General features: G+C 47.5%; 2 protein-coding genes across 21 annotated transcripts in view; both read right to left on the reverse strand.

The window, feature by feature from the left end:
- The window catches only part of PRICKLE2 (prickle planar cell polarity protein 2), a 342,911-nt gene extending 332,352 nt beyond the window's left edge, over positions 1–10,559 (reverse strand). The window contains exons 1-2 of one of the 3 annotated variants that reach the window (XM_019947623.3): positions 10,357–10,559; positions 9,524–9,609 (exon numbers count right to left, since the gene is read on the reverse strand). In XM_019947623.3, coding sequence (XP_019803182.1) covers positions 9,524–9,609; positions 10,357–10,398 — 128 coding nt within the window. In that variant the 5' untranslated portion in view covers positions 10,399–10,559. The other 2 variants (XM_019947625.3, XM_019947624.3) reach the window with 2 other exon arrangements.
- Positions 10,560–10,672: 113 nt separating this feature from the next.
- ADAMTS9 (ADAM metallopeptidase with thrombospondin type 1 motif 9) overlaps positions 10,673–20,672 on the reverse strand; it is a 232,660-nt gene continuing 222,660 nt past the window's right edge. For 15 of the 18 annotated variants that reach the window (XR_012334680.1, XR_012334678.1, XR_012334674.1 and 12 more), the window contains one exon: positions 15,544–20,148. The gene's annotated coding sequence lies outside the window, so the exon portion shown is untranslated. Of the gene's footprint in view, positions 11,068–12,310; positions 12,421–15,543; positions 20,149–20,672 lie in introns of those variants that run through there. The other 3 variants (XR_012334666.1, XR_012334665.1, XR_012334669.1) reach the window with 3 other exon arrangements.

Consider the following 20,672-nt stretch of genomic DNA (forward strand, 5'->3'; position numbering starts at 1 on the left):
TCGCATTACATTTAATTCAATTTCTCACCTTTCAGATACCCCAATAAGCTCAACACCACACCCTCTAATTTTATAGGAGTTTCACCTTTAAGACCCCAGCCTCAAGTAAGCCAACTTGCCTAGGGTTCTTCAGATACCTGACAACAGTTAGATCTCATCCCTAGGCCAGTGAGAATATAAGATTCTGTTTTTGCCAAGGTACTGTTTTCTATTTAGACCAGGAGGGTCAAAATGACAAAGCTTAAGAGTCTCTCTTGGTTAAAGAATTTGTGATCTCAAGCCCTGAAGACCTGGTTTTGAATCCTGACTCCACTACTTATTATTTGCATGACCTACGGCATGTTACCTAACTTCCCTGGGCTTCAGTTTCTTCAGATTTAGAAAGGAGAAGATAAAGTACATGCCTCAGAAAACTGTTCTGAGGATGACAAGAGGTGATGCATGAAAGAAGCCAAGCACACAGCAGGTCCTCAGTCATATCAGCTCCATCCCAAGCGTATCTCCAGGACAGGGAGGATTTAGCTGCTTGGATGTTTTGCTTATTAGCACAGCTGTTCCCACCAAGTGGCACCTTTATTCCAATCTGCCGTTCTTATCATCCTTCCAATAGTACTTATTCCCTCACTCACTTCTTCAAATCAGCAGTCACAACATCAGAGGACTATAGCGGGAAGCCAGGAATGTAAATGGGTGAGGCAGGTCAGGTAAACAATAGGGAATGGTGGGGATTGTGGAAAAAGCTGAACACGTGTGTTCTATCTAAAACAACGGAAGGAATACGAATTGCCCGAAATTTTCATAATTTTTTCATTATTCCAGAGAAAACCTTAAATCTGAATTTTTACCCAAAATATCACAGGTTGGCAACTAATCAAAATTTTAAATCCTGCACAATGTCAACAAAATGTAGGTACAGTCCAGATCTTATCTCAGGAGTTTCCAGGGTATCATCTTGGGTTCAAATATTGTATAAATATCCTTGTTTCTCATGGCTTAGAAAAGGAAGCTTCTGCTTAAGGACTGGTGACTGTGTAAATGGAAGTGTTCAGCATGGCACACTAGGCACCACAAAAATTCATACTTATTAAGCAGGCTTGGGTAAAACGAATTAAGTATTGCCTTGATGATGTGTGATTTTCACCTTGGACATGAATTTTCATGGGTGCCAGGCACAAAAAAGCCCCTTTTCATATACTGACCCCGAGGGCAGCGTCTAACTGTCGTCTTCTTGTTATAGGCTGCAAATTGTTTTTACAAACATCATATGCATATTTCACTTAAGCAAAGACACTGTGAGCGTATAAGGTCCAATTCTTCTAAACTCCATTTCATCTAAAGTGTACATGTCCCCAGGTGTGTCTGTGATGAGCCATATGAATCTGCTATTCCACCAGGAAGTCTCATTCCTTTAGACCCTAAATCCTCACATGAGGGGGGACTCGACTCTATCTCTTCTGAATTAAGGCCCTAAGACAAGAATCATCACCCCTATTTTTAGCAAGTGAAGGGCTGTGCCTCATGGTGGGGAAGTGACTTGTTCTGTCACATAACCTACAATTGTCAGGGCCGTGAACCCAGGTGTTCTTGCTTCTTATCTAATTCTGTTTCCATTAACCCTTCTTCCAACCACAAACGTATATGGAGCCCACGTTACGCATCATGCCCAATGAGGCACAAGGCACACACTATCCCATTTAACTCTCACAATAACCACGTAAGATAACCTCACGGTAATAAGTAGTACTATTCCCACACTGCAGATGAGAAAACCAAGAAAGGCTCAGAAAGGTAAAGTCACTTTCCTAAGGATACTCAGCCTGTAAGAGGCAGAACCAAGACTACAGTTCCAGCAAAGTATCTTCAAAGCCTGTCCCTTTAACCACACAGCTAGAATGCTCCCCCAGCAGCCCTTACAAGCTTCATAGAAATTTTTATGACACTGCCTAGAAATACACATTTCTTCCCGGAGTTCAACCCCCATGGCTCTCTCATATACAATGCAGGTAGAATCCTTTTGATCTCAAAATGCTCAATGACCTAGGAATCATTCCCTTTAGGGAATGCTCCCTCAGTTCACAGGAAATTCCCTCTGGGATACTCATTAATCGCAGAGTTAAAGGATAATCTTCCAGCTTTTTGAGACCACAAAATAACAAACTCATTAGATTCCCCTCATTCTACCAACCTTAAACAATAGAAGCATAAGGATGAATGACAACCTTTCAACAGAATGTGGATATCACTTTGGGAATTGAAGACAAATAAAATGTGTTTTGAAAAAAAAAGATGACTGACATCAGTGCTCTGTGTTTTCTCACTATTCATCAGGCACAAATTGTCACTCAGGGTGATTAAACAAGGATTAATTGCCAGGTTGCTCCACAAGCTGAGATGTTTCAAAGTTTCAGCCCAAAGAAAACACACAAATACACTCCAATTTTTTAAGGAATGGGGGTGGAAGTTGGCAACATCTCTTCGGAGGACAATTTGACAAGAGCTCCACAACAGCATGTCGCAGCATAAGAAAAGCTATTGTCATATGGTGTATAATGAGGAACAAGGGAAAACAGCCAAAGCAGCCATGAACCAAAAATATTTAATTCAATGATAACCCACATACTGGATTCTAAAAGCTAATAAATATATTAGATCTTTATGTCCTTTATACACGGACATATAAAGATGTCCAAAACATATTTCTTTTTTTTTTTTTCTTTTTGCTGTACGCGGGCCTCTCACTGTTGTGGCCTCTCCCGTTGCGGAGCACAGGCTCCGGACGCGCAGGCTCAGTGGCCATGGCTCACGGGCCCAGCCGCTCCGCGGCACGTGGGATCTTCCCAAACCGGGGCACGAACCCGTGTCCCCTGCATCGGCAGGCGGACTCTCAACCACTGCGCCACCAGGGAAGCCCTAAAACGTATTTCTAAGTAAGAAAAAAGTAAGCTATAAAAGACCATATGTGGAATGTGTATTTTCTATAAAATCTTGTTAATAAATAATCATTTGAATGAATCTAAAGAAATAAATCCCAAGCCATAAACAACATATATTTCTAGCTGTGGAGGTGAGTAAACTGTTTCTGTACAGGGCCAGCTAGTAAATACTTTCAGTTCTGTGGACCATGAGGGTTGTCTCAACTACTCAATTCTGCGACTGTAAAAGCAGCCGTAGATGATGCTAAATGAATAGGCATGGCTGTGTTCCATTCAAACTTTATTTATGGACTTAAAATTGAAATTTCGTGTAATTTTTTTTTTTTTTTAATTTTTGGCTGTGTTGGGTCTTCATTGCTGTGCGTGGGCTTTCTCTAGTTGCCGGAGCAGGGGCTACTCTTCATTGCGGTGCGCAGGCTTCTCCTTGTGGTGGCTTCTCTTGTTGCGGAGCACGGGTTCTAGGAGCACGAGCTTCGGCAGTTGCGGCACGCAGGCTCAGTAGTTGTGGCTCACGGGCTCTAGAGCACAGGCTCAGTAGTTGTGGCTCACAGGCTCCAGAGTGTAGGCTGGGTAGTTGTGGCGCACGGGCTTAGCTGCTCCGCGGCATGTGGGATCTTCCCGGACCAGGGTTTGGACCCGTGTCCCCTGCATTGGCAGGCGGATTCTTAACCACTGCGCCACCAGGGAAACCTGTGATTTTTAAATCTTTTATAATAGCCATGTCTTATTTCAAAATCAGAGATAATACAGATACTTTGGGATGAACATACATATCTCCTCAAAAGAAAAACCTCTATTTAGGTGCTTCCGCTTCTACCGGGCATATTATCAAATGCTAATGACATAAGGAAGGTGAGCCAACCAGCATTTCTTAGCTCCTAAGCATCTTTCCCTACCTAGAGGATTCCAAGAATTTCTTAGGCGCAAGCGCGTGGACACACACACGCATACGCACCCCACCTCCTTTTTTTCCCCTTTTCTTGGCACACCAGTTGACTGAGACAGAGTGGTTTTTCCTGCCCAAGCAAAAAAAATCAGTGGGAACCCATTTCTCAGCCAAATTACAACCACTAAAGGAAACCAGGCCAGCATCTCCCCAAGTTACCACCTCAGTCATCAATCAACACAATTACCAGGGCAACTAAGGAAAGATGCTTTTCAAGGCGCAGTCCTGGCTGATCCAGTGAGCGCTGCTTGGGGAACAGCCGCTCAGAGGCCAAGCATCCTGCCTGGAAAGGCGGCCGTTGTCCCCAGACTAACCACTCTGCATAATTAAAATGACTTCACAAGGCTACCATTGCTCTGGGCTTTCCGTATCAGCCGCTCATCAAAGTGCAACTCCGGGAGGCTTGTTCTGAAAGCCAGCCTTTTAATGCAAGAGTCAAATCTACATTTATCAGCAAAGCTGAAATGTTAAAGGGATTACAAGGAGCTTAGAATCCACCGGCGGTTCATTGATCCGGTCTTGCCAGCCTCATCTCCACATGCCCTTCAGAAATGGCTTTAGTCTGTTCCCTGGTTCTTTGGTTGCCTTTGATTTTAGCACCATTCTCAACCAGGTTGGAGGGGATGTTTCCTTTAGCTCTGAACCTCCCAAAAGGTTCTCAGATTCCTTCCTTCTAAAACTAAGAGAAGCTACTTGCATATTCCCTTACTAGTGGCATAGACCCGGAGTCGGCAAACATTTTCTGTAAATGGACAGAGTAAATGTTTTTGGCTTTGTAAACTGTACATTTCTCTGTTTCAAGTACCCAACTCTACTGCCGTAGGTCAAAACCAGCCACGGACAATATGGAAATAAGTGGGAGTGACTCTGTTCAGATAACGATTTATGGGCACTAAAATTTGAATTTCATAGACTTTGCATATGTCATGAAATAATATTCTTTTGATTTTTTTTTCCAACCATTAAAAAAATGTTAAAACCATGCATGGCTTATGAATCATACAAAACAGGTGAAGGGTCTGATTCGGCCGGCAGGACCAAATAGGAGTTTGCCAACTCCTATTATAAGTATGTGCCAGGACCAGACGCATCAGCATCACCTGGGAGCTTGTTAAAAAATGCAGCATCTTAGTCCTCTGCCCTCAAGCCTGTTGAATCAGAATCTGCATTTGAACAAGATCCCCTGGTGATTCATATGCCAGCCAAGTTTGAGAATTTCTGGTCCAGAACACAGAATTTTCAAGTCTGACAGGGTTGGAAGTCAGACAGCCCCACTGACTAAGGGCCTGCAGAACCTTAGGCAAGTTATTTAACCTGAGACTCACTTTCCTTAACTATCAGAAGGGGTGTAAATAATTGCACCCAACTCCAAGGACTGTTGCAAGTGAAAGATTGGAAGCATGTGAGACACTCCCCCTGGCAGTGTCAGCGCTTTAACAATGGCAGCTAATATGACAGAAGGTATTATTTTTTTAATATGATTTTTGGAGAGATGAGAATACTCATTTAGGGTTCACAATTTCCAGTCACTTCCAGGACCTGACAGGTCACCTAAGTGTTTAAAGAGGTCCCCGAATGCGACTAGAATGTTGGTGGCTAGGGTGAGTCAAGGTCACACCCATCTAAAGGGAGACCTCTTGTGTGCTGCCCCATAGGAAAGTCGGCCCCATGTTACCACATCTTTGGATTCTTCAAGAGAAGCTGGAAACCTGGATTTTCATACTAGAAAAAGCCCCTCATTTAATGCACTGTGCAGACCAAACAAAACCCACCACAGGCTGGATGTGAGCCCAGGGCCTCTCGTCTGTGACCTCTACCTTAGAATAGAGAAGTCACAAGAGGCAGGGAGTCACAGGGAAACCAGCCTGGGTTTTAGACCCAAATCCTAGCTTCATTCTCAGTAGCCAGGAGACCTTGGGCCACTGTTTGAACAACTGTGAGCCTCAGTTTCTCATCAGGAAAGTCACCACATCTGCCTCGTCGGTTCTGGTGAGGATGCAACAGAAATGTACGTATCTATAAAAATGCGGGGAGACAGCTCTGGACAAAGTACACACACAGCCTTGTCAGTGCTGATGCTGCTTTCGTATCATTATTATCATCTTTAGTCCTCAGTGCCTAGGCATTCACAGGGCAAATCGTCCCTGTAAAAACGGCTATTTCCCCCTCCCTGCTCAAAGTGGGTACACACAAGCAAGTCCAATTAATCCCCACTCAGAAAGCCGTCTCGTAAGCAGAGTACACTAAGTGCCTAGTTATTAATGATTTTCTCCTGGCCACAGTCCACAAAGATGCCTTAATCGTCCTGTTAATGAGAATTCCCTCAGCAGCCTGGCCACTGCGGGATTTGTCCTGGGCTGCCTCGAGGGGCAGCTTTTTGGGGCCAGGTCACTTGTAGGGAGCAGTGCCCATCTTTGCTCCCCAGCTGCCCTACATCAGGTGGAGGAGAGTGCTTTGGCTGGCGATTATGAGCCCTTTCCAACGCATGGAACTCCTGCGGGGTTTGTTTTTTTGTGTGTGTTTTGTTGTTGTTGTTTGTTTTTTTAGAAATCCTAAAAATCCCCACATTTGCCACCTAAAGGTGCGGGTGACAATATAAATGGGGGAGGAGAATGAGTCCTCAGGAAAATCTCCATGAAAGATAACAGCCCTCCACAGAACCGCAGGCATCTCTGCTCGCACACAGAAGCCCCAGAGGCGGAGAGCCAGCTGGCTGAAGCGGCGCCAGGTGTTGTAACTCAGCCTTCCTCAATCTTTGCCCTGCACATGAATCAGCTGGGGATCTTGTTAAGGCCTAAAGTCAGATTCAGCAAGTCCAGGGCAGGGCCTGAGACTTCACATTTCTAACCGGCTCCCGTGAGACGGTGATGCTGCCGGTTCCTGCCTCAGGTTTGAATCAACACGACCCTCCTCCCTTGCTTCATCTAAGTCTCTGTGCAAATGTCACCTCCTCAGAGAGTCCTCTCTGGACCACCTTATCTAAATTGTAATTATTTGTTGAATGAGGGCAGGAATCCTGTCTATTTTGTTCTTTGCCGTATCCCCGGCACAGCGGAGCACCTGGCACCAGCAGGCCCTCAAATATTTGTTCAGTGGAGAGATCCCAGCGTGACGGCTGAGGAAAATGCAACTCAGGGAGCCTGAGTCTTTTGCCCAAGGTCACACAGCTTGGCAAAACCAGAGCAAAACCACAGCCCTGCTCTCTCTGGACTTCAAAGCCCCAGCTCTCTCCAGCACACCAGAAAGGGAAGCGAAGTTTGTTTACCACCCGCTTCCTCCCAAGAACTTCAGTACCTTCAGTGCTGCAGGCAGGAACGCGAGGCCATTCTGCTTTTAGGAGCTGCCTGCTGTGTGGACAATGGTTGGGAGGGGGAGCATGTAGAAGCAGAGGGACGAGCTGACACCCATGAGCCGTAATATCTAGGGTGCCTTGGTACTTGGGGGCAAAGGCCTTTGGTCTCCTTGCAACAGACGGAAGGCAGCCTTTCAGCCTGTGTCAGGCTAGCCTTTCCTCCTATCCGGATACAACTGTCTCTCCCAGGGGCTCAGAGTGCCCCTCCCCCCCCCCCAGTCAGAGGAGTAGAAACGGAGCACACTGTGGATTTCAAACTGCCAAAAAGAATACTGTGCCCTAACCCAGAAATGGCTGTCCCCCTTCTCTCAAAGGTCACCCAAAACATGCCCATGAGGGAAAAGGAGGGGGCAAAAAGCAAGGATCTGCTTCCTTTCCAGCAATGGGTGGAAACACCATAAAAACCGCATTCATGGAGGCTTTTCTGCTGCTAGTGAAGAAACTGCTTCTGCACGAAAACCCATCTCAGCCTCATGAAAGGCTCTTTCCGAAAGAAAGGCTCCATAATGGGCTGGAAATCAAATGCTCGTTTTCCCCTCACAAAACCAGCTGGGTTAAAAAGGCTTAAGGGGCTCTAAGAAGCTGTGGTCGTGACAGTCTAAAGTGACCGGGGACGCCCAGCAGCCTCAAGCGAGCTAGTTATGATTCCTCCAGGGCAACAGCTGAGAGGAAGCTAAAAATAATTGACAAAAGTAGCTAATGTTTATTGTGTGCCTGGCATGGCGCGAACAATGTGTTTTCAATATCTCATTTCATCCCTACAATAAACCTGTGAGGTTAAGTACCATAATTATTCCCACTTAACGGAAGAGGGAAACTGAGAACTAGGGAGAGTGGCTGGAGGTCAGAGGTCATAGAGACCAAAAGGAGGGGCACCTGGGTACCCACGCACACTGTACCACTGCCCCACAGGCCTCTGGTCAGAAGTTGACCCAAAGGCTCCAGAGTAGGGGAGGAGCCGGAAATCACTCTCCTGTTCATCACTCTGCCTTTCCCACCCCCATTAGAGCACAAGATGGTTCAAACAGGAAGCAATCAGCACCGTCACACAGGATCGGGTTGAAAAAAATGACGCTTCTGCACCTATTCCCATGTAGCGCCACTTTCACATTGGGGACACACCAGGGGCCAGTCCAGAGCACACCTATTTGGGCTACAACATTGGCAGGACTGATGGATGCCTACGTCTGCGCATTATATATTTATAAGATCGCCCGGCCTGGCCTCTGCCACAGAAGTTATTAAATGCTAGGGAGCCATAAGGGCTGCACTCAGTGTCCTGAAACAAAGGCAAAGAGGCTGCCAGACCCATCAGAGGCAGGAACAAAAGCATCTAATTTCTGAAGGAGCTGGTTGGGAGTTTCCTTAGAACTGGGTGCCCAGCACACATGACCAATTGGGAGAAGGGAGAGAAGCACACACAGAGGGGGGAAAAAACCAAACCACACCACACCAAATCAAGGCAGGCCTTTCTCCCCAGTATCCAGAAACAGCATTCTTCAAAGGGACATGGGGGGTGGGGGGCAGGAAGATGCATTAAGCAAAGAGAGAACGGGTTCCAATGTTGCAGAATTTTCTCCTGCAACGGCTCTGGCCTTTTCATGAAGTTGCCAAGAAGGCTCCATCTCTTCTCTTTATATAGCCAAACAGAGGGCCTGTAAGCCTGCACCCTAACTTTTCCCAGCCGGAGCCCCAGCAGCCAGATGTACTGGGAGGGCACCCAGATCCCTTGTCCCCCAAACATAATCATTCCAATCCAGGCTGGGGCTGCCTGGAAGTCAACATTCACGGCACATTAATAAGAAACATCTGGCCACCGAAGAGGGTTGACACAGCACAGGCAGGCAGTGGTGGATTTGTGGTTGGGACCCAGAGTTACAGAGGCTGAATTAAAAACACAATTGGAAAACACCAGCTAGTCCCAGGAATCCTACACATGCTGTACTGCGGCACTTGGAAAAACTGTCGTGCCTTGAATCGCTTGGGACAGAGTGACTTAGATACACAGAGGGTGGGTGCAAAAGACCCAAAACTCTCACATCAGGGAAATGCAGCCTGAGCCCGGCTCTCCTGCATTCTCAGTGTCTGGTCACCACTTCCACCTTCAATATTTGTAGCAGATGTAGTCCCACTATTAAAAGAACAGCCTTTGCATTCTTTCCATGTGACTTACGCGTGAATTTAAAAGGCAAAAAATGTGCCTGTGTTCCTATATACACATATATGACATATATGTATAGATTTCCCCCCTGCAGTGGTGTGTCTTTAGGAATCCCATGTAAGGGGTCCTACCTCCATTTATGCAAGGCGAACCCTGGGCACTGGTCACCACAGGCGTTACATGGCTGGCCTCTCTCAATCCGCCCCAGTCCCGTCAACTTCAAAACAAAAAGACAACACACGCATGTTTCCGCCGCCGGGGCTCCCTCCAGAGCCCCACTGTGCCCCAGGCGGGACGGCCTGCCTCTCCCACCCCACCTCCTCTGATTTGACTCTGAAGCTCCTCTCCGAGGTAGGGGGTTTGGGGTGGGGCGCTGCCGGTGCCCCTGGGGTGGTCTCTCGCCTGGGGAAGTCTAGGCGGGCTGTCTCTGGCGTGGGCACCAAGCCACCAAGAAATGGCCCTGGCTGGGGCTTTGTCTCCCCCAGACACCTTGGTCACGGGTTTCTAAGAAACAAAAGCAAGACCTTTCTGCTTCCCAGAGTCCCTAAGAAGCGACCATGGCGCGCTCGCCTTAGACCAGGCTAGGGCTCCCGGGAAGGGGGCAGCACGGGACACCCCAAAAAACAGCCCCGAAGTCAAGTCCGCGGCTAGAGCTCCAAGAAGCTGGAGCTTGGGTGCTGGGAATGCGACCTGCCTTAAGGGAAGGGGCGAAGGAGGGGTGCGGGGGGCGGTGACATTCAGGGTCACGGTTCCCGGTGTGGCTCTCCCCGGGACTCGGGATCCGGACTTAACCCCGTCTGCCCCTACGAGCTGTCCCGCGCGCCCGGGCCACACCCCCGCCCGCGGGGCCGGCTTACCTGGGGCCACAGGTGCGCGGCCGCCGGGCGGAAGGAGTCTGGGCTGGGGCGCTCGCGGAGGGCCGGGGTACCCGGGGATTGGCCCCGCTCGGGCGGGGCACACTCACCGAGCGGCTGGAGAGTCTTTTCCGGGAGCTCCGGCTGAACATGTCCGGGCGCCTCCTGCAAGCAGCGCCGTCCGTCGGTCCGTCCGCACCGCGGCCGCGAGGGCGGGTCGCCTGGGCGGACACCTTCGGCGGGCACCTTCGGCGGCCGGTGGGCTGTCTCCGCCTCGCAGCCCCAGGCTGGCTCCGGAGCACACGCCTCGCCCTCCTCCCTCGCCTGTGCCTCTCGCCCTCCCGCCCGCAGGTCCCTCCCTCTCTCCCGGCATCCCCCCGCCCTCCCCGGGCTCGCCCCGCGGTCCACGGGCCCTTCCCGTCGCTCCCCGGGGGGCGCCCAGCTGTGCCTAGTTTCTCCCTTCCCCTGCTTCCCGGCCGGCCCACCGGGGATTACTCCCTTCCCTCACCTGGGCCCGCCCCCGAAGTCTCTTCCCTCACCCTCGCCACGTAAGTTAAAGGCACGGACCACTTCAAGGCCCTTGCTGCTGTACCTGGGATAGGGGGTGGAGGTGGAGGGTTGGGCGTGGAGATTTTGTTTTTTTAATTAAAATATAATTCACCTACAGTAAAAATCACCCATTTTAGTGCACAGTTCTGCCAGTTTTGACTAATTCATACAGACCTGTAACCAGCAGCACGATCAAGATACCGAAGTCCCATCACCCCCAAAGTGGACTCTTTTAAAAGTCTGCACCATGCGTGGAATCTATTTAGTATTTCCTAAGTGTTGGTAAATGAGACGAAGCAGGATGAAAAATGGCCCTATATCTACTTCTGCAGGAGATGCTCATTAAGTAACCACTGACGGCAAGCTTTGAATCCCCCGTGACCACGTGCCCATTCTTTTTCCACCACTTGCTAGCTAGTAATCTTCCCAAATTAACTGACTTCTTGTTGCTTCTGTCTCCTTATCCATATCAATTTTAAAAGCTATAACAAGAGTCCTAACCTCACAGCATTGTTGAGAAAGATGAGCTGGGACACCTAATAGTTGTTATACATGTTACAACAGGCACAAACTAAGGGCTCATTAAAATCAGCTGTAAAAAAAAAAATTGCAAGCCATGGTGTCCACTTAACGTTGATGTTTCAGCTCACCACCTCCCCTGAGAGAACTTTCCTGATGCCCCCATTGTAACATCTCTCACACACGCACTCCCTCATATGGCATGTAGCATACATTGAAATGATCTTGTTTACTTATTTGTCAAAAGAAGACATTCTTGTCTGTGTCAAAAAGATAATTCCCCCAGTTTAGTGTTCTTCCAGATGAGACACTGAACTTGAGTGAAGAAAAGCAGCTTGGCGGGGGGAATGCAGCAAATTAGTGGCAAGGCCAGTCTACCTGTACCCCAAATCCAAAACAAGAGGATGACGCAGCTTCCATACCGCCCCCCTCCCCCGCTGTATGTATTAGTTGATGACCTTCAGTGCCCCGAGGGCAAGGTTTGGTTTGAGTTCAAGTTTGGTGAAGGGAGTGAGGTCTTGGCCTCAGGAGCAAAATTTACAGGGGTGCCCACAAACTCAGTAATCAAGATTTTTAGGCAATAAATTAAAGAATCAAAATGAATGCAAAAAAAGTCCATGATGAACAGAAAATCCTTTTAAAGATAGGATCCTATCCTACACGTACACATCTCTGCCTAACTCACCTCACCCTAATCCTAGCTCTGGGAAAAATGCTCCAAAACTCAGGCACCTAAAGGGTAGATTCCCCTATATTGCATTTTTCCATTTACCCACCGCCCGCCATCACCAGTGGAGGGTATGCTTGCAGACGGTAAACGCCATGGCCCATTCATCTCTTGATTTGCCCAGGCCTAGCGCAGGGTCTGGCTCATTGCAAACGCTCCATGTTTGTTCAATGACTAAATAGAAGGCAGTAGCTTTGGTAGGCCTGGGGGGCAGGGAGTGTTAGCAATTCAAACCCCAGTTACAATCAGTACCAGCCCAGGATGCTCACCTGGTCTTCTCAGCAGGGCTACCACACAGCCAGCGCTGCACCACACCGCACATGGCCTTGTAACTGGCAGGAACAGGTTGGGAGGGCAGTGTTCACAATGCAGTCATTGCCTATTTGTATTTTAATTATAAAGATGTTTAGCAAAGGTCAGTAACAAAACCGGTGCATTACAAGTTGCTAACAGATGGAGGGAATGCTCTCCATACAGAGGAAGCAGCACCTTTTTCAAATTCCCTGGAAGGAAACCCAAGAGCCAGTGGCAGTAACCCTGCCCACATCTTGCTCCTGGGTAGATGTGGGTGGTAAAAGAGGCAACAGTAGTAACGCCCTGGGGAACATGGTTTGAGTGTTTCTAGACCTTAACTTTTGTTACTTGATCAAACAGGAGACAAGATATAAGTGGTCTCCACATGTTTGTCTGAACAAGCCACATGCACAAGTCCCAATCCCACCTCAAAGGGGGCGCCAAGAGTGTCTCCCCTACCACCTGCCATAAAAGCATGTCCTCGGGGACGAGTGCCCCTGGGTCCACCTCTTCAGAGCTGGAACTAGTTTTCCCTGAACTTATTTACACCTCAGGCTCACTTATGAGCGGCAGAATCTTACCTATCTATTCAACAACCACTTTATCTTGCTTAGGAAGATAAAGCTTAGTAACCCAGGAAGGAAAATGTATCCTCACTGTCAGCTTTAGGGGAACAGTAGACCATTTTATTTTGCTTTATCACTGCATGTGCCCCTCACAGACATCTTTGATGTATGTTTCTTCCTCACCTCTCAAGGCAATACAATTACTAATGGAACCTGAAGAAATCCTCATCCACAGCTACTGACATGGGCAGATGCTTCTGCTATAATATGAAGTGGAAAAACAAAACCAGTGTAAGCTCTGGGCTTTAACTAGTCTTAAAACGCAGGCGTCGAGAAACTGGAAAGAAACGCATAAAACCTTAAAATGGATTGATGGTGAAATAAGTTTTTTCTTTTTGCCTTTTAAATGTATTTCCTATAATATGTATTCATTTAATAGTCAGAAACGTAAACTTATTTATCTAGATTGAGAATAGGGCCCTGTTGCCTGAAATAGTCTAACATCAAATCTGGATCAGGTGTAGCAAGGAGCTGTTTATCTCCCCTCCCCCTTGGCCTGTATGTACTTGTCTTCTGTGTCTTGGCCTTTACATTTTTATCTTAACTAAGTCTGTGACTGTTAAGCCAGGTGAAGCCTCCGGACGCCCGGTTCCTACATAGCTGCAGCGAACCTTCGGAATCTATCCACACAGTACTTTCTAAGATAGGGAAGAAGAACACAGCATCTCAGCACGGCCTCACCCAGGTGCATATTTCTTTAGGTACTTACTAGAAACAATTCTGAGTATTGCAACAGGGCTAAAATCTCCCTGAACAACAGCCAACACTTAGACACTCCATCAACGCATCCTCCTTGTCAGAAGTCTACAAATAGTATTTTGAAATAGACTGTGTAAAGTCATGCGTGGTGAGGGAGTGCATGGAGGTAACTAGAGAGACGATCCTCTCTCGGCAGTGGGATTATCGGAGACTTTTTTCTTTCTTCCCAATGCACACGCTTCTGTGGTCTACAAATTTTCTTGTATGAGCATGAAACTGACATACACAATCAGAAAAAATTAAATCAGGACTTCCCTGGCGGCGCAGTGGTTAAGAATCCACCTGCCAATGCAGGGGACATGGGTTCAAGCCCTGGTCCAGGAAGATCCCACATGCCGTGGAGCAACTAAGCCCGTGCGCCACAACTACTAAGCCTGTGGTCTAGAGCCTGCAAGCCACAACTGCTGAGCCCATGCACCACAACTGCTGAGCCCATGCACCACAACTACTGAGCCTGAGAGCGCTAGCCCTCATGCTGCAACTACTGAGCCTGCACGCTGCAACTACTGAAGCCTGCACACCTAGAGCCTACGCTCCACAACCAGAGAAGCCACTGCAACGAGAAGCCCGTGCACCGCAATGAAGAATAGCCCCCGCGTGCCGCAACTAGAGAAAACCCGTGCACAGCAACAAAGACCCAACGCAGCTAAAAAAATAAATAATAAATAAATAAATTTTAAAAATTTTTAAAAAAAGAAAAATCAGAAGAAAACTGGAATAAAAAGACAGTGTTGGCAGGCTAAATATTTCACAGGGCATTAAATCATCTTACATTTATAAATATATTCTAATATGTGTAAAGCAAAAATGTTAGAAATGATCAAAAGTACTACACTAAGGGCTTCCCTGGTGGCGCAGTGGTTGAGAGCCCGCCTGCCCATGCAGGGGACACAGGTTCCTGCCCCAGTCCGGGAAGATCCCACATGCCGCGGAGCAACTGGGCCCGTAAGCCACAATTACTGAGCCTGCGCTCCACAACAAGAGAGGCCACGATAGTGAGAGGCCCGTGCACCGCGATGAAGAGTGGCCCCCGCTTGCCACAGCTAGAGAAAGCCCTCGCACAGAAACAAAGACCCAACACAGCCGTAAATAAATAAATAAAATAAATTTAAAAAAATACACATATATTTGATTTTTTTTTTCTGCCACACTGCGAGGCACGTGGGATCTTAGTTCCCTGACCAGAGAGCGAACCCGTGCCCCCTGTGGTGCAAATGCAGAGTCCCAACCACTGGACCACCAGGGAAGTCCCATATTTGAATATTTAAAAGTCCAGAGACTGTAACAAAAAATAGTACAGATTGTGATCGATTGTTTTGAGGTTTGAGTTTCAGATGATTTAATAGTTTCCCTTTTGCTCATCTAATTTTTATAAAGTGAGTCCGTATTCCTTGTATAATAAATAAAGGTAAAACTACGAAATATAAAAATAATTACATAACTTTTTAAAGTTCTAGGAGATTAGGAGGTCCTAAGTGGTAGAATATAGATTTCTTTTCTTTTTTTAACTATCTATTGTGTTTCTACAAGAAACATGTATTGTTTTGAAGTAAAAGAGGCTTTTAACTTTGAAAAATAATGGATTTTAAATATGCACAAATACTTCCCTTGGACGATAAATACCAGTATGCCTGGAAGGAGGCATTTCAGGTTTTATGTCTTTGCAGTTGTCTAAGTTTTTCCCCCATGACATGTGTCTTTTGTAATAACAGAAAAATATGTTTTTGTTTTCCCTTCTACTGACACTCCTTTCAACCATGCATGTGAGGGCTTATAATGCTGTGCTCCTTGTTTTCCTAGTACCCTTATAAAACACAAAGATGCAAAGCTGACGTTTTTAATAATCCTTTGCACTTAGGTAGCAGTCTACTGTTTGCAAAGTACATTCATAAATATCACATCAGAACCCCAAGTTTCCCAGGAAGGTCAGAAGAGGAACCAGATGCTCGCTGAGGTGGTGGGCTTTGTCATCACCTTGTGCTGTTCAGAGAGGTGGTTCCAGAAGGAATGAAGCCCCGCTTTGTTGTCCGAGGATTTCGTGATCTGTTCCTGCCTTTGGGGATCGCTTTCTATTAAAGCTCTCTCTCTCTCTCTCTCTCTCTCTCTCTCTCTCTCTCTCTGTCTCTGCCACTCACACATCCACACACAGAGTGTTCAGGGTTTCTCACGTGCCTGGGGTGGGATGTGGGTGCATCTAAGGGGACACCTTTTAATTTTTTTTAAAATAAATTTATTTATTTTTGGCCGCGTTGGGTCTTCGTTGCTGTGCGCGGGCTTTCTCTAGTTGCTGGAGTTGGGGCTACTCTTCAATGCGGTACGCGGGCCTCTCACTGCGGTGGCTTCTCTTGTTGTGGAGCAGGGCTCTAGGCACACGGGCTTCAGTAGTTGTGGCTCGCGGGCTCTAGAGCGCAGGCTCAGTAGTTGTGGCTCATGGGCTCTAGAGCGCAGGCTCAGTAGTTGTGGCTCGCGGGCTCTAGAGCGCAGGCTCAGTAGTTGTGGAGCACGGGCTTAGTTGCTCCACGGCATGTGGGATCTTCCCGGACCAGGGCTTGAACCTGTGTCCCCTGCATTGGCAGGCGGATTCTTAACCACTGCGCCACCAGGGAAGTCCCAACACCTTTTAATTTACCCAAGGTGCGCTAGAAGGACCAGCATGTACTGAGGAAGGTGAGTGGACATCCTTCCCCCTTGACTACCTGTTTCTGCTTCTTCCCCAGCCTCTCTGCCCCGCACTGCTCACCTCTCAAGGCTGCCCTTTTCCTTCCAGCTCTCAAGTCGTTGTTGTATCATTTTCCTGCAGCGCCTTCTGTCACATGAATAGGAACCATAGAAAGGAGAGCGAAGGGAGCTTCCTGGTACCCATTTCCCCTGCTGCCGTAGTCTGTGCTTGAGAAGCATCCTGCAAATGAGGATACTGGTTTGACACAAGAAGCTGGTATTTCTCCTCAATCCTAACTCAGAAATAAATTCTGACTCCAGCCCCTACCCTCCTATTTAATGGCCTCTTTGTCTCACCAAGACACAGGATTACTCAGTGGTTCTCAACCTTTGTAGGCTTATACTTTCTGACGGTAGACTCTTGGAGGGCTCACTTGAAGGAATTAAAATACTCAAGATAAGACTAAATGGGTCAGCCATCAGGACAAAGCAATTGCTCCAGTAAGGTAAGGACCACAGCTGTCTTTTTTACTTCCTCTTTAGCACTCACCAGCTTGGATGCCACAGCGTGTCTCAAACTTGGCTAAACGCTAGGAATGACCTTGGGAACTCTGAAGAATCCCAACACCCAGGTCACACCCCAGGCCAATTAAATCAGAATCTCCAGGATGGCCCAGGCATCAGCATTTTACGAGCTCCCCCTGTGATTCCAACACGCAGTCACGAAGCACATCTATTGACCCTGGGAATATTTAGGCAAAGGTTTCTCACAGGCAGTTTCTTTGGCTGTGACTTGCACCTGCTATGCTTTTTTCTTCCTTCCAGAAGCTGTGCCCAGCTCTGCACCCCTCGGAATAAACTGCTCAACACCCAGGTAACAGGTGACAACATATACCTAAGGAAGGTGGGTCTGGGTGTCTGGAGGGCCTCATGTTTGCTATGCTTGGAGCAGAAAGGACAGAGCCAACTCTGCTCCAGAGGAGCAAACGACTGGGAGGGGGCTAGGGGTTTGTGATGGAGGAGTGTCTCCTTATTGGCTGTGTGCGCAGGCTTTCAATGGGAAAGATATACCTAACGGGGATTGTTCAAGGGAAATGTTGTACGGTGTCTGATGTGGTTCCCACCCCAAGACATAAGGAATCTGCCATAAAACCACAATATTCGCAGATACTTGGCAGGCTTAGATCCCGGAAGGCGGCTGGGCTTTGTGTCCAGGCTGGCAAAGAGCCAGCTCTGAGCTGACTTCTGGTGACAAGAAGGCAGCCTAAACCTGGGCCTCGAGAGTCAAAACTCAACCACAGCAGCACTAAGTATGTTCATGGGTCAGAGTGCATTGGAGCACATGTGCTGGGCTCAGGGCACCCTGATGGAGACCCACTGGATTGAGGCCTGGGTAAGGCTACCAGCCAAGGTGGCTCCTGTGCTCCAATGAGAATCATTCATTAGCCTCTGTGAACACAGAGGACGATCGAATCCACAATGTCCATGAAAGAAAAAGCGTCCGATTCCAGAAAAAAAGGGGCATGGATTTCACATCTCCCATTTACCGTTGGCTTCTCCACAGGAAAACACATTTCTTCAAAGGCCCAGAGCTAAGTTATCATTTCAGAGACCCAGAGATCGGGTGTTCTTGACCCATCAAACGGATCAGATTTCTCAAGGTATCAACCAGTTGGCTTGCTCTTACCTGCCATTTTCATGAGTCTTTTTTCCCCTTAAACTAGCAGCCCCCTAACACCAAACCTGATCTACTATCTTGATGAGACACTTTCCTGATTCTTTCCAGCTGGGCAAGTTGCCTCTGTTGTCTAGGCCAGCAGTTCTCAACGCCGGTTGCACACAGGGACAGGCTGAGGGGTCATCTGCTTTAATATGTCACGTCTGGCCCCATCCCAGTCAATTAAATACGTATTCCTGGGGTGAGACTTGAAAATGGAGTTTTAAAGCTCTCCAGGTGAGTTTAAAGTCCAGTCAGGGTTTAAAACCTCAAACCCATCTCTTTTTCCATGATTTCTTTCCTCATCTGCGTAGATTCCCCTTCTGTCTGCCGACTTCGCATCGCCCTTATCCTCCATTCCCCCCCTCCGCCTCCCTACTCAAAGTAGACAGTACATCTCTTCTACGTGGGTGAAAGAGGAGGGAAACACAGGGTAGGTAAACACCTCTGATTCCTTGTTCTTCAAAGGTGATGTCAGCAACCAGCAGCCTTGAAATTACTACCTGGAAGCTCACTTACATTACATTATCCTGCTAAATCAGAAACTGCATTTAAACAAAATTCCCCAAGTGGTATGAGTACACATTGGAGTTTGAGAAGCAGTGTTTTAATTAACACATAAGCCCACATCCTCATCCACAGGACCACCCTGAAGGCCTTCCTTGACGCACCAGGACTGGAATTCTATGCTCCAAACCCTCAGTTCTCCAAGACACCGATTCTGTATGAAGCCCTGTCCTAAATGCTGCCATAGACACCGGTTCATTTCATCCTTGCGGCAGCTCTGTGACGTCAGTTTAGTATTATCCCTAAATGAAAGAAAACAATGTTCACAGAAGTGACATGATTTGTCCAAGTTAGTAAGTGACAGACTTGAGATTTTGGTAGAGGTCTGTTTGATTCCAAAGTTGGTTCTCCTTACAGTAAAACAGGTGTCAAGGTGCTTCTCCCAGAAACGGGCAGGCACATAGAGCAGATGAGATGGCTCCTGCCATCCTAGCCCTTCTGGTGTTGCACGGAAGCTTCCTAGATCCTCTTTCTGATGATACCAGAGAAGGTGAGATCAGTTGTCCTACTCCAGCGGTGTGTCACTGTCTCACCTTGGAAATGACCGAAAGGAGTGTCAGAATGGTGTTCACGGCACTGCTGAGAATCCTCCAGAGAGCACGGTCTGTTTGGCCCCTTCCTGGTGGAATTCTCCTGGATATGGAGTTCATTTCCTCTCCGGCAGAGAATCAGATCTCTTGAGTATTAAAGCTTATACTTGTCTTTCGTTTTCTCTTCTTCAAGCCAAAAAATCATCAAACCACATGGCCCTTTCTCTGTCGTGAACAGGACACATACAGTTTAAAGCAGTTGTAAAAAACGATCGGAACTTAGTTTTGAACAGAACCGAACCTTCCTACTTAGCTTATAGCTGGGGTCAGTACGGCCAAGCCGCTAAGTAAAACTACTTACTCTCTGGCCCACAAAGCCACCTCTTTCATCTTCTAAGCAGGATAATCAATGCCACAGACTAGGTTGAAAACTAGATCTCAGCAGAGGCCCCCGGCATTCCTTGAGCTTGTAAAATGGATGAGTAGACTGAATTGTCCTTTCTTCATAAAGGTGGCTGCTAAGACATGGGTCTGTATCAGTCACGGCAGCCCAGCTGGTAAAACAGTAACTCTCACACGCCAATCCAAAGAGCTGTTAATTTCTTGCTCACGTCACTGTCCAAGGCCAGGGGAAGGGGTGGGGGCAGCGGTGGGGGAGGGGCTATGCTCGTCTCCACCCAGACATTCAGGCCTAGGATTCTCCAAACGTCTGCATCTGCCGTCTTCCAGAAGTACACTGTCCAATACAGCAAGTCACTCGTCATATGTGCTATTTAAATGAAAAGCAAAAATGCACTTCCTCAGTTGCACGAGCCACATTACCAGTTCTCGATAGCCACATAAGACTAGAAGCTACTGTCCTGGTGCAGAATAGAAGACTTCCATCATTCCAGAAAGTTCTATGGGACAGCTTGCTCTAAACTTCAGGGTCCTTCACTGGATTGTCTGTATCTGGCCTGTAGGAAGGAAGAGGAGAGAGGATGGAGGGTCAGTGAGGATTCAGATCAGGTGTGGGAATCACAGACATGTTTCCCCTCAATTCCACCTGTAAAAACACAAGACCGGGCCCACCTTATGGCAGGGGCACTGGGAACATTGCCTTATTCTCAATTGTTGTAGATGTTAATTCTTGGTGAAAGACATGGAAATTAAGATGTCGGTGAGGGTTGACTCTTAGGTACAGGAAATCTTTGACAACAGTCAGCCACTTCACCTGATAGAGAAGGCCTCATGACATTCATGGCTTCAATGGCAGACCATGTGGAAAAGGCACTGTTCTTTTTACTCTGAATTGGGGTTGGCATATTCTGTAAAGAGCCAGATGGCAAATATTTTGGGCTCTGCAGGTCACGCAGTCCCTATCACAACAACTCAATTCTATAACTGTTGTGCAAAAGCAGTCAGAGAGGAATGAATGTGACTGAGTTTTACTAAAGCTTTAATGTTTTTCTTTTAAAAAGGTCAAATTTGGCTTGCAAAC

The sequence above is a fragment of the Tursiops truncatus genome, chromosome 10 (assembly GCF_011762595.2).
Source record: "Tursiops truncatus isolate mTurTru1 chromosome 10, mTurTru1.mat.Y, whole genome shotgun sequence".
Classification (NCBI taxonomy): Eukaryota; Metazoa; Chordata; class Mammalia; order Artiodactyla; family Delphinidae; genus Tursiops; species Tursiops truncatus.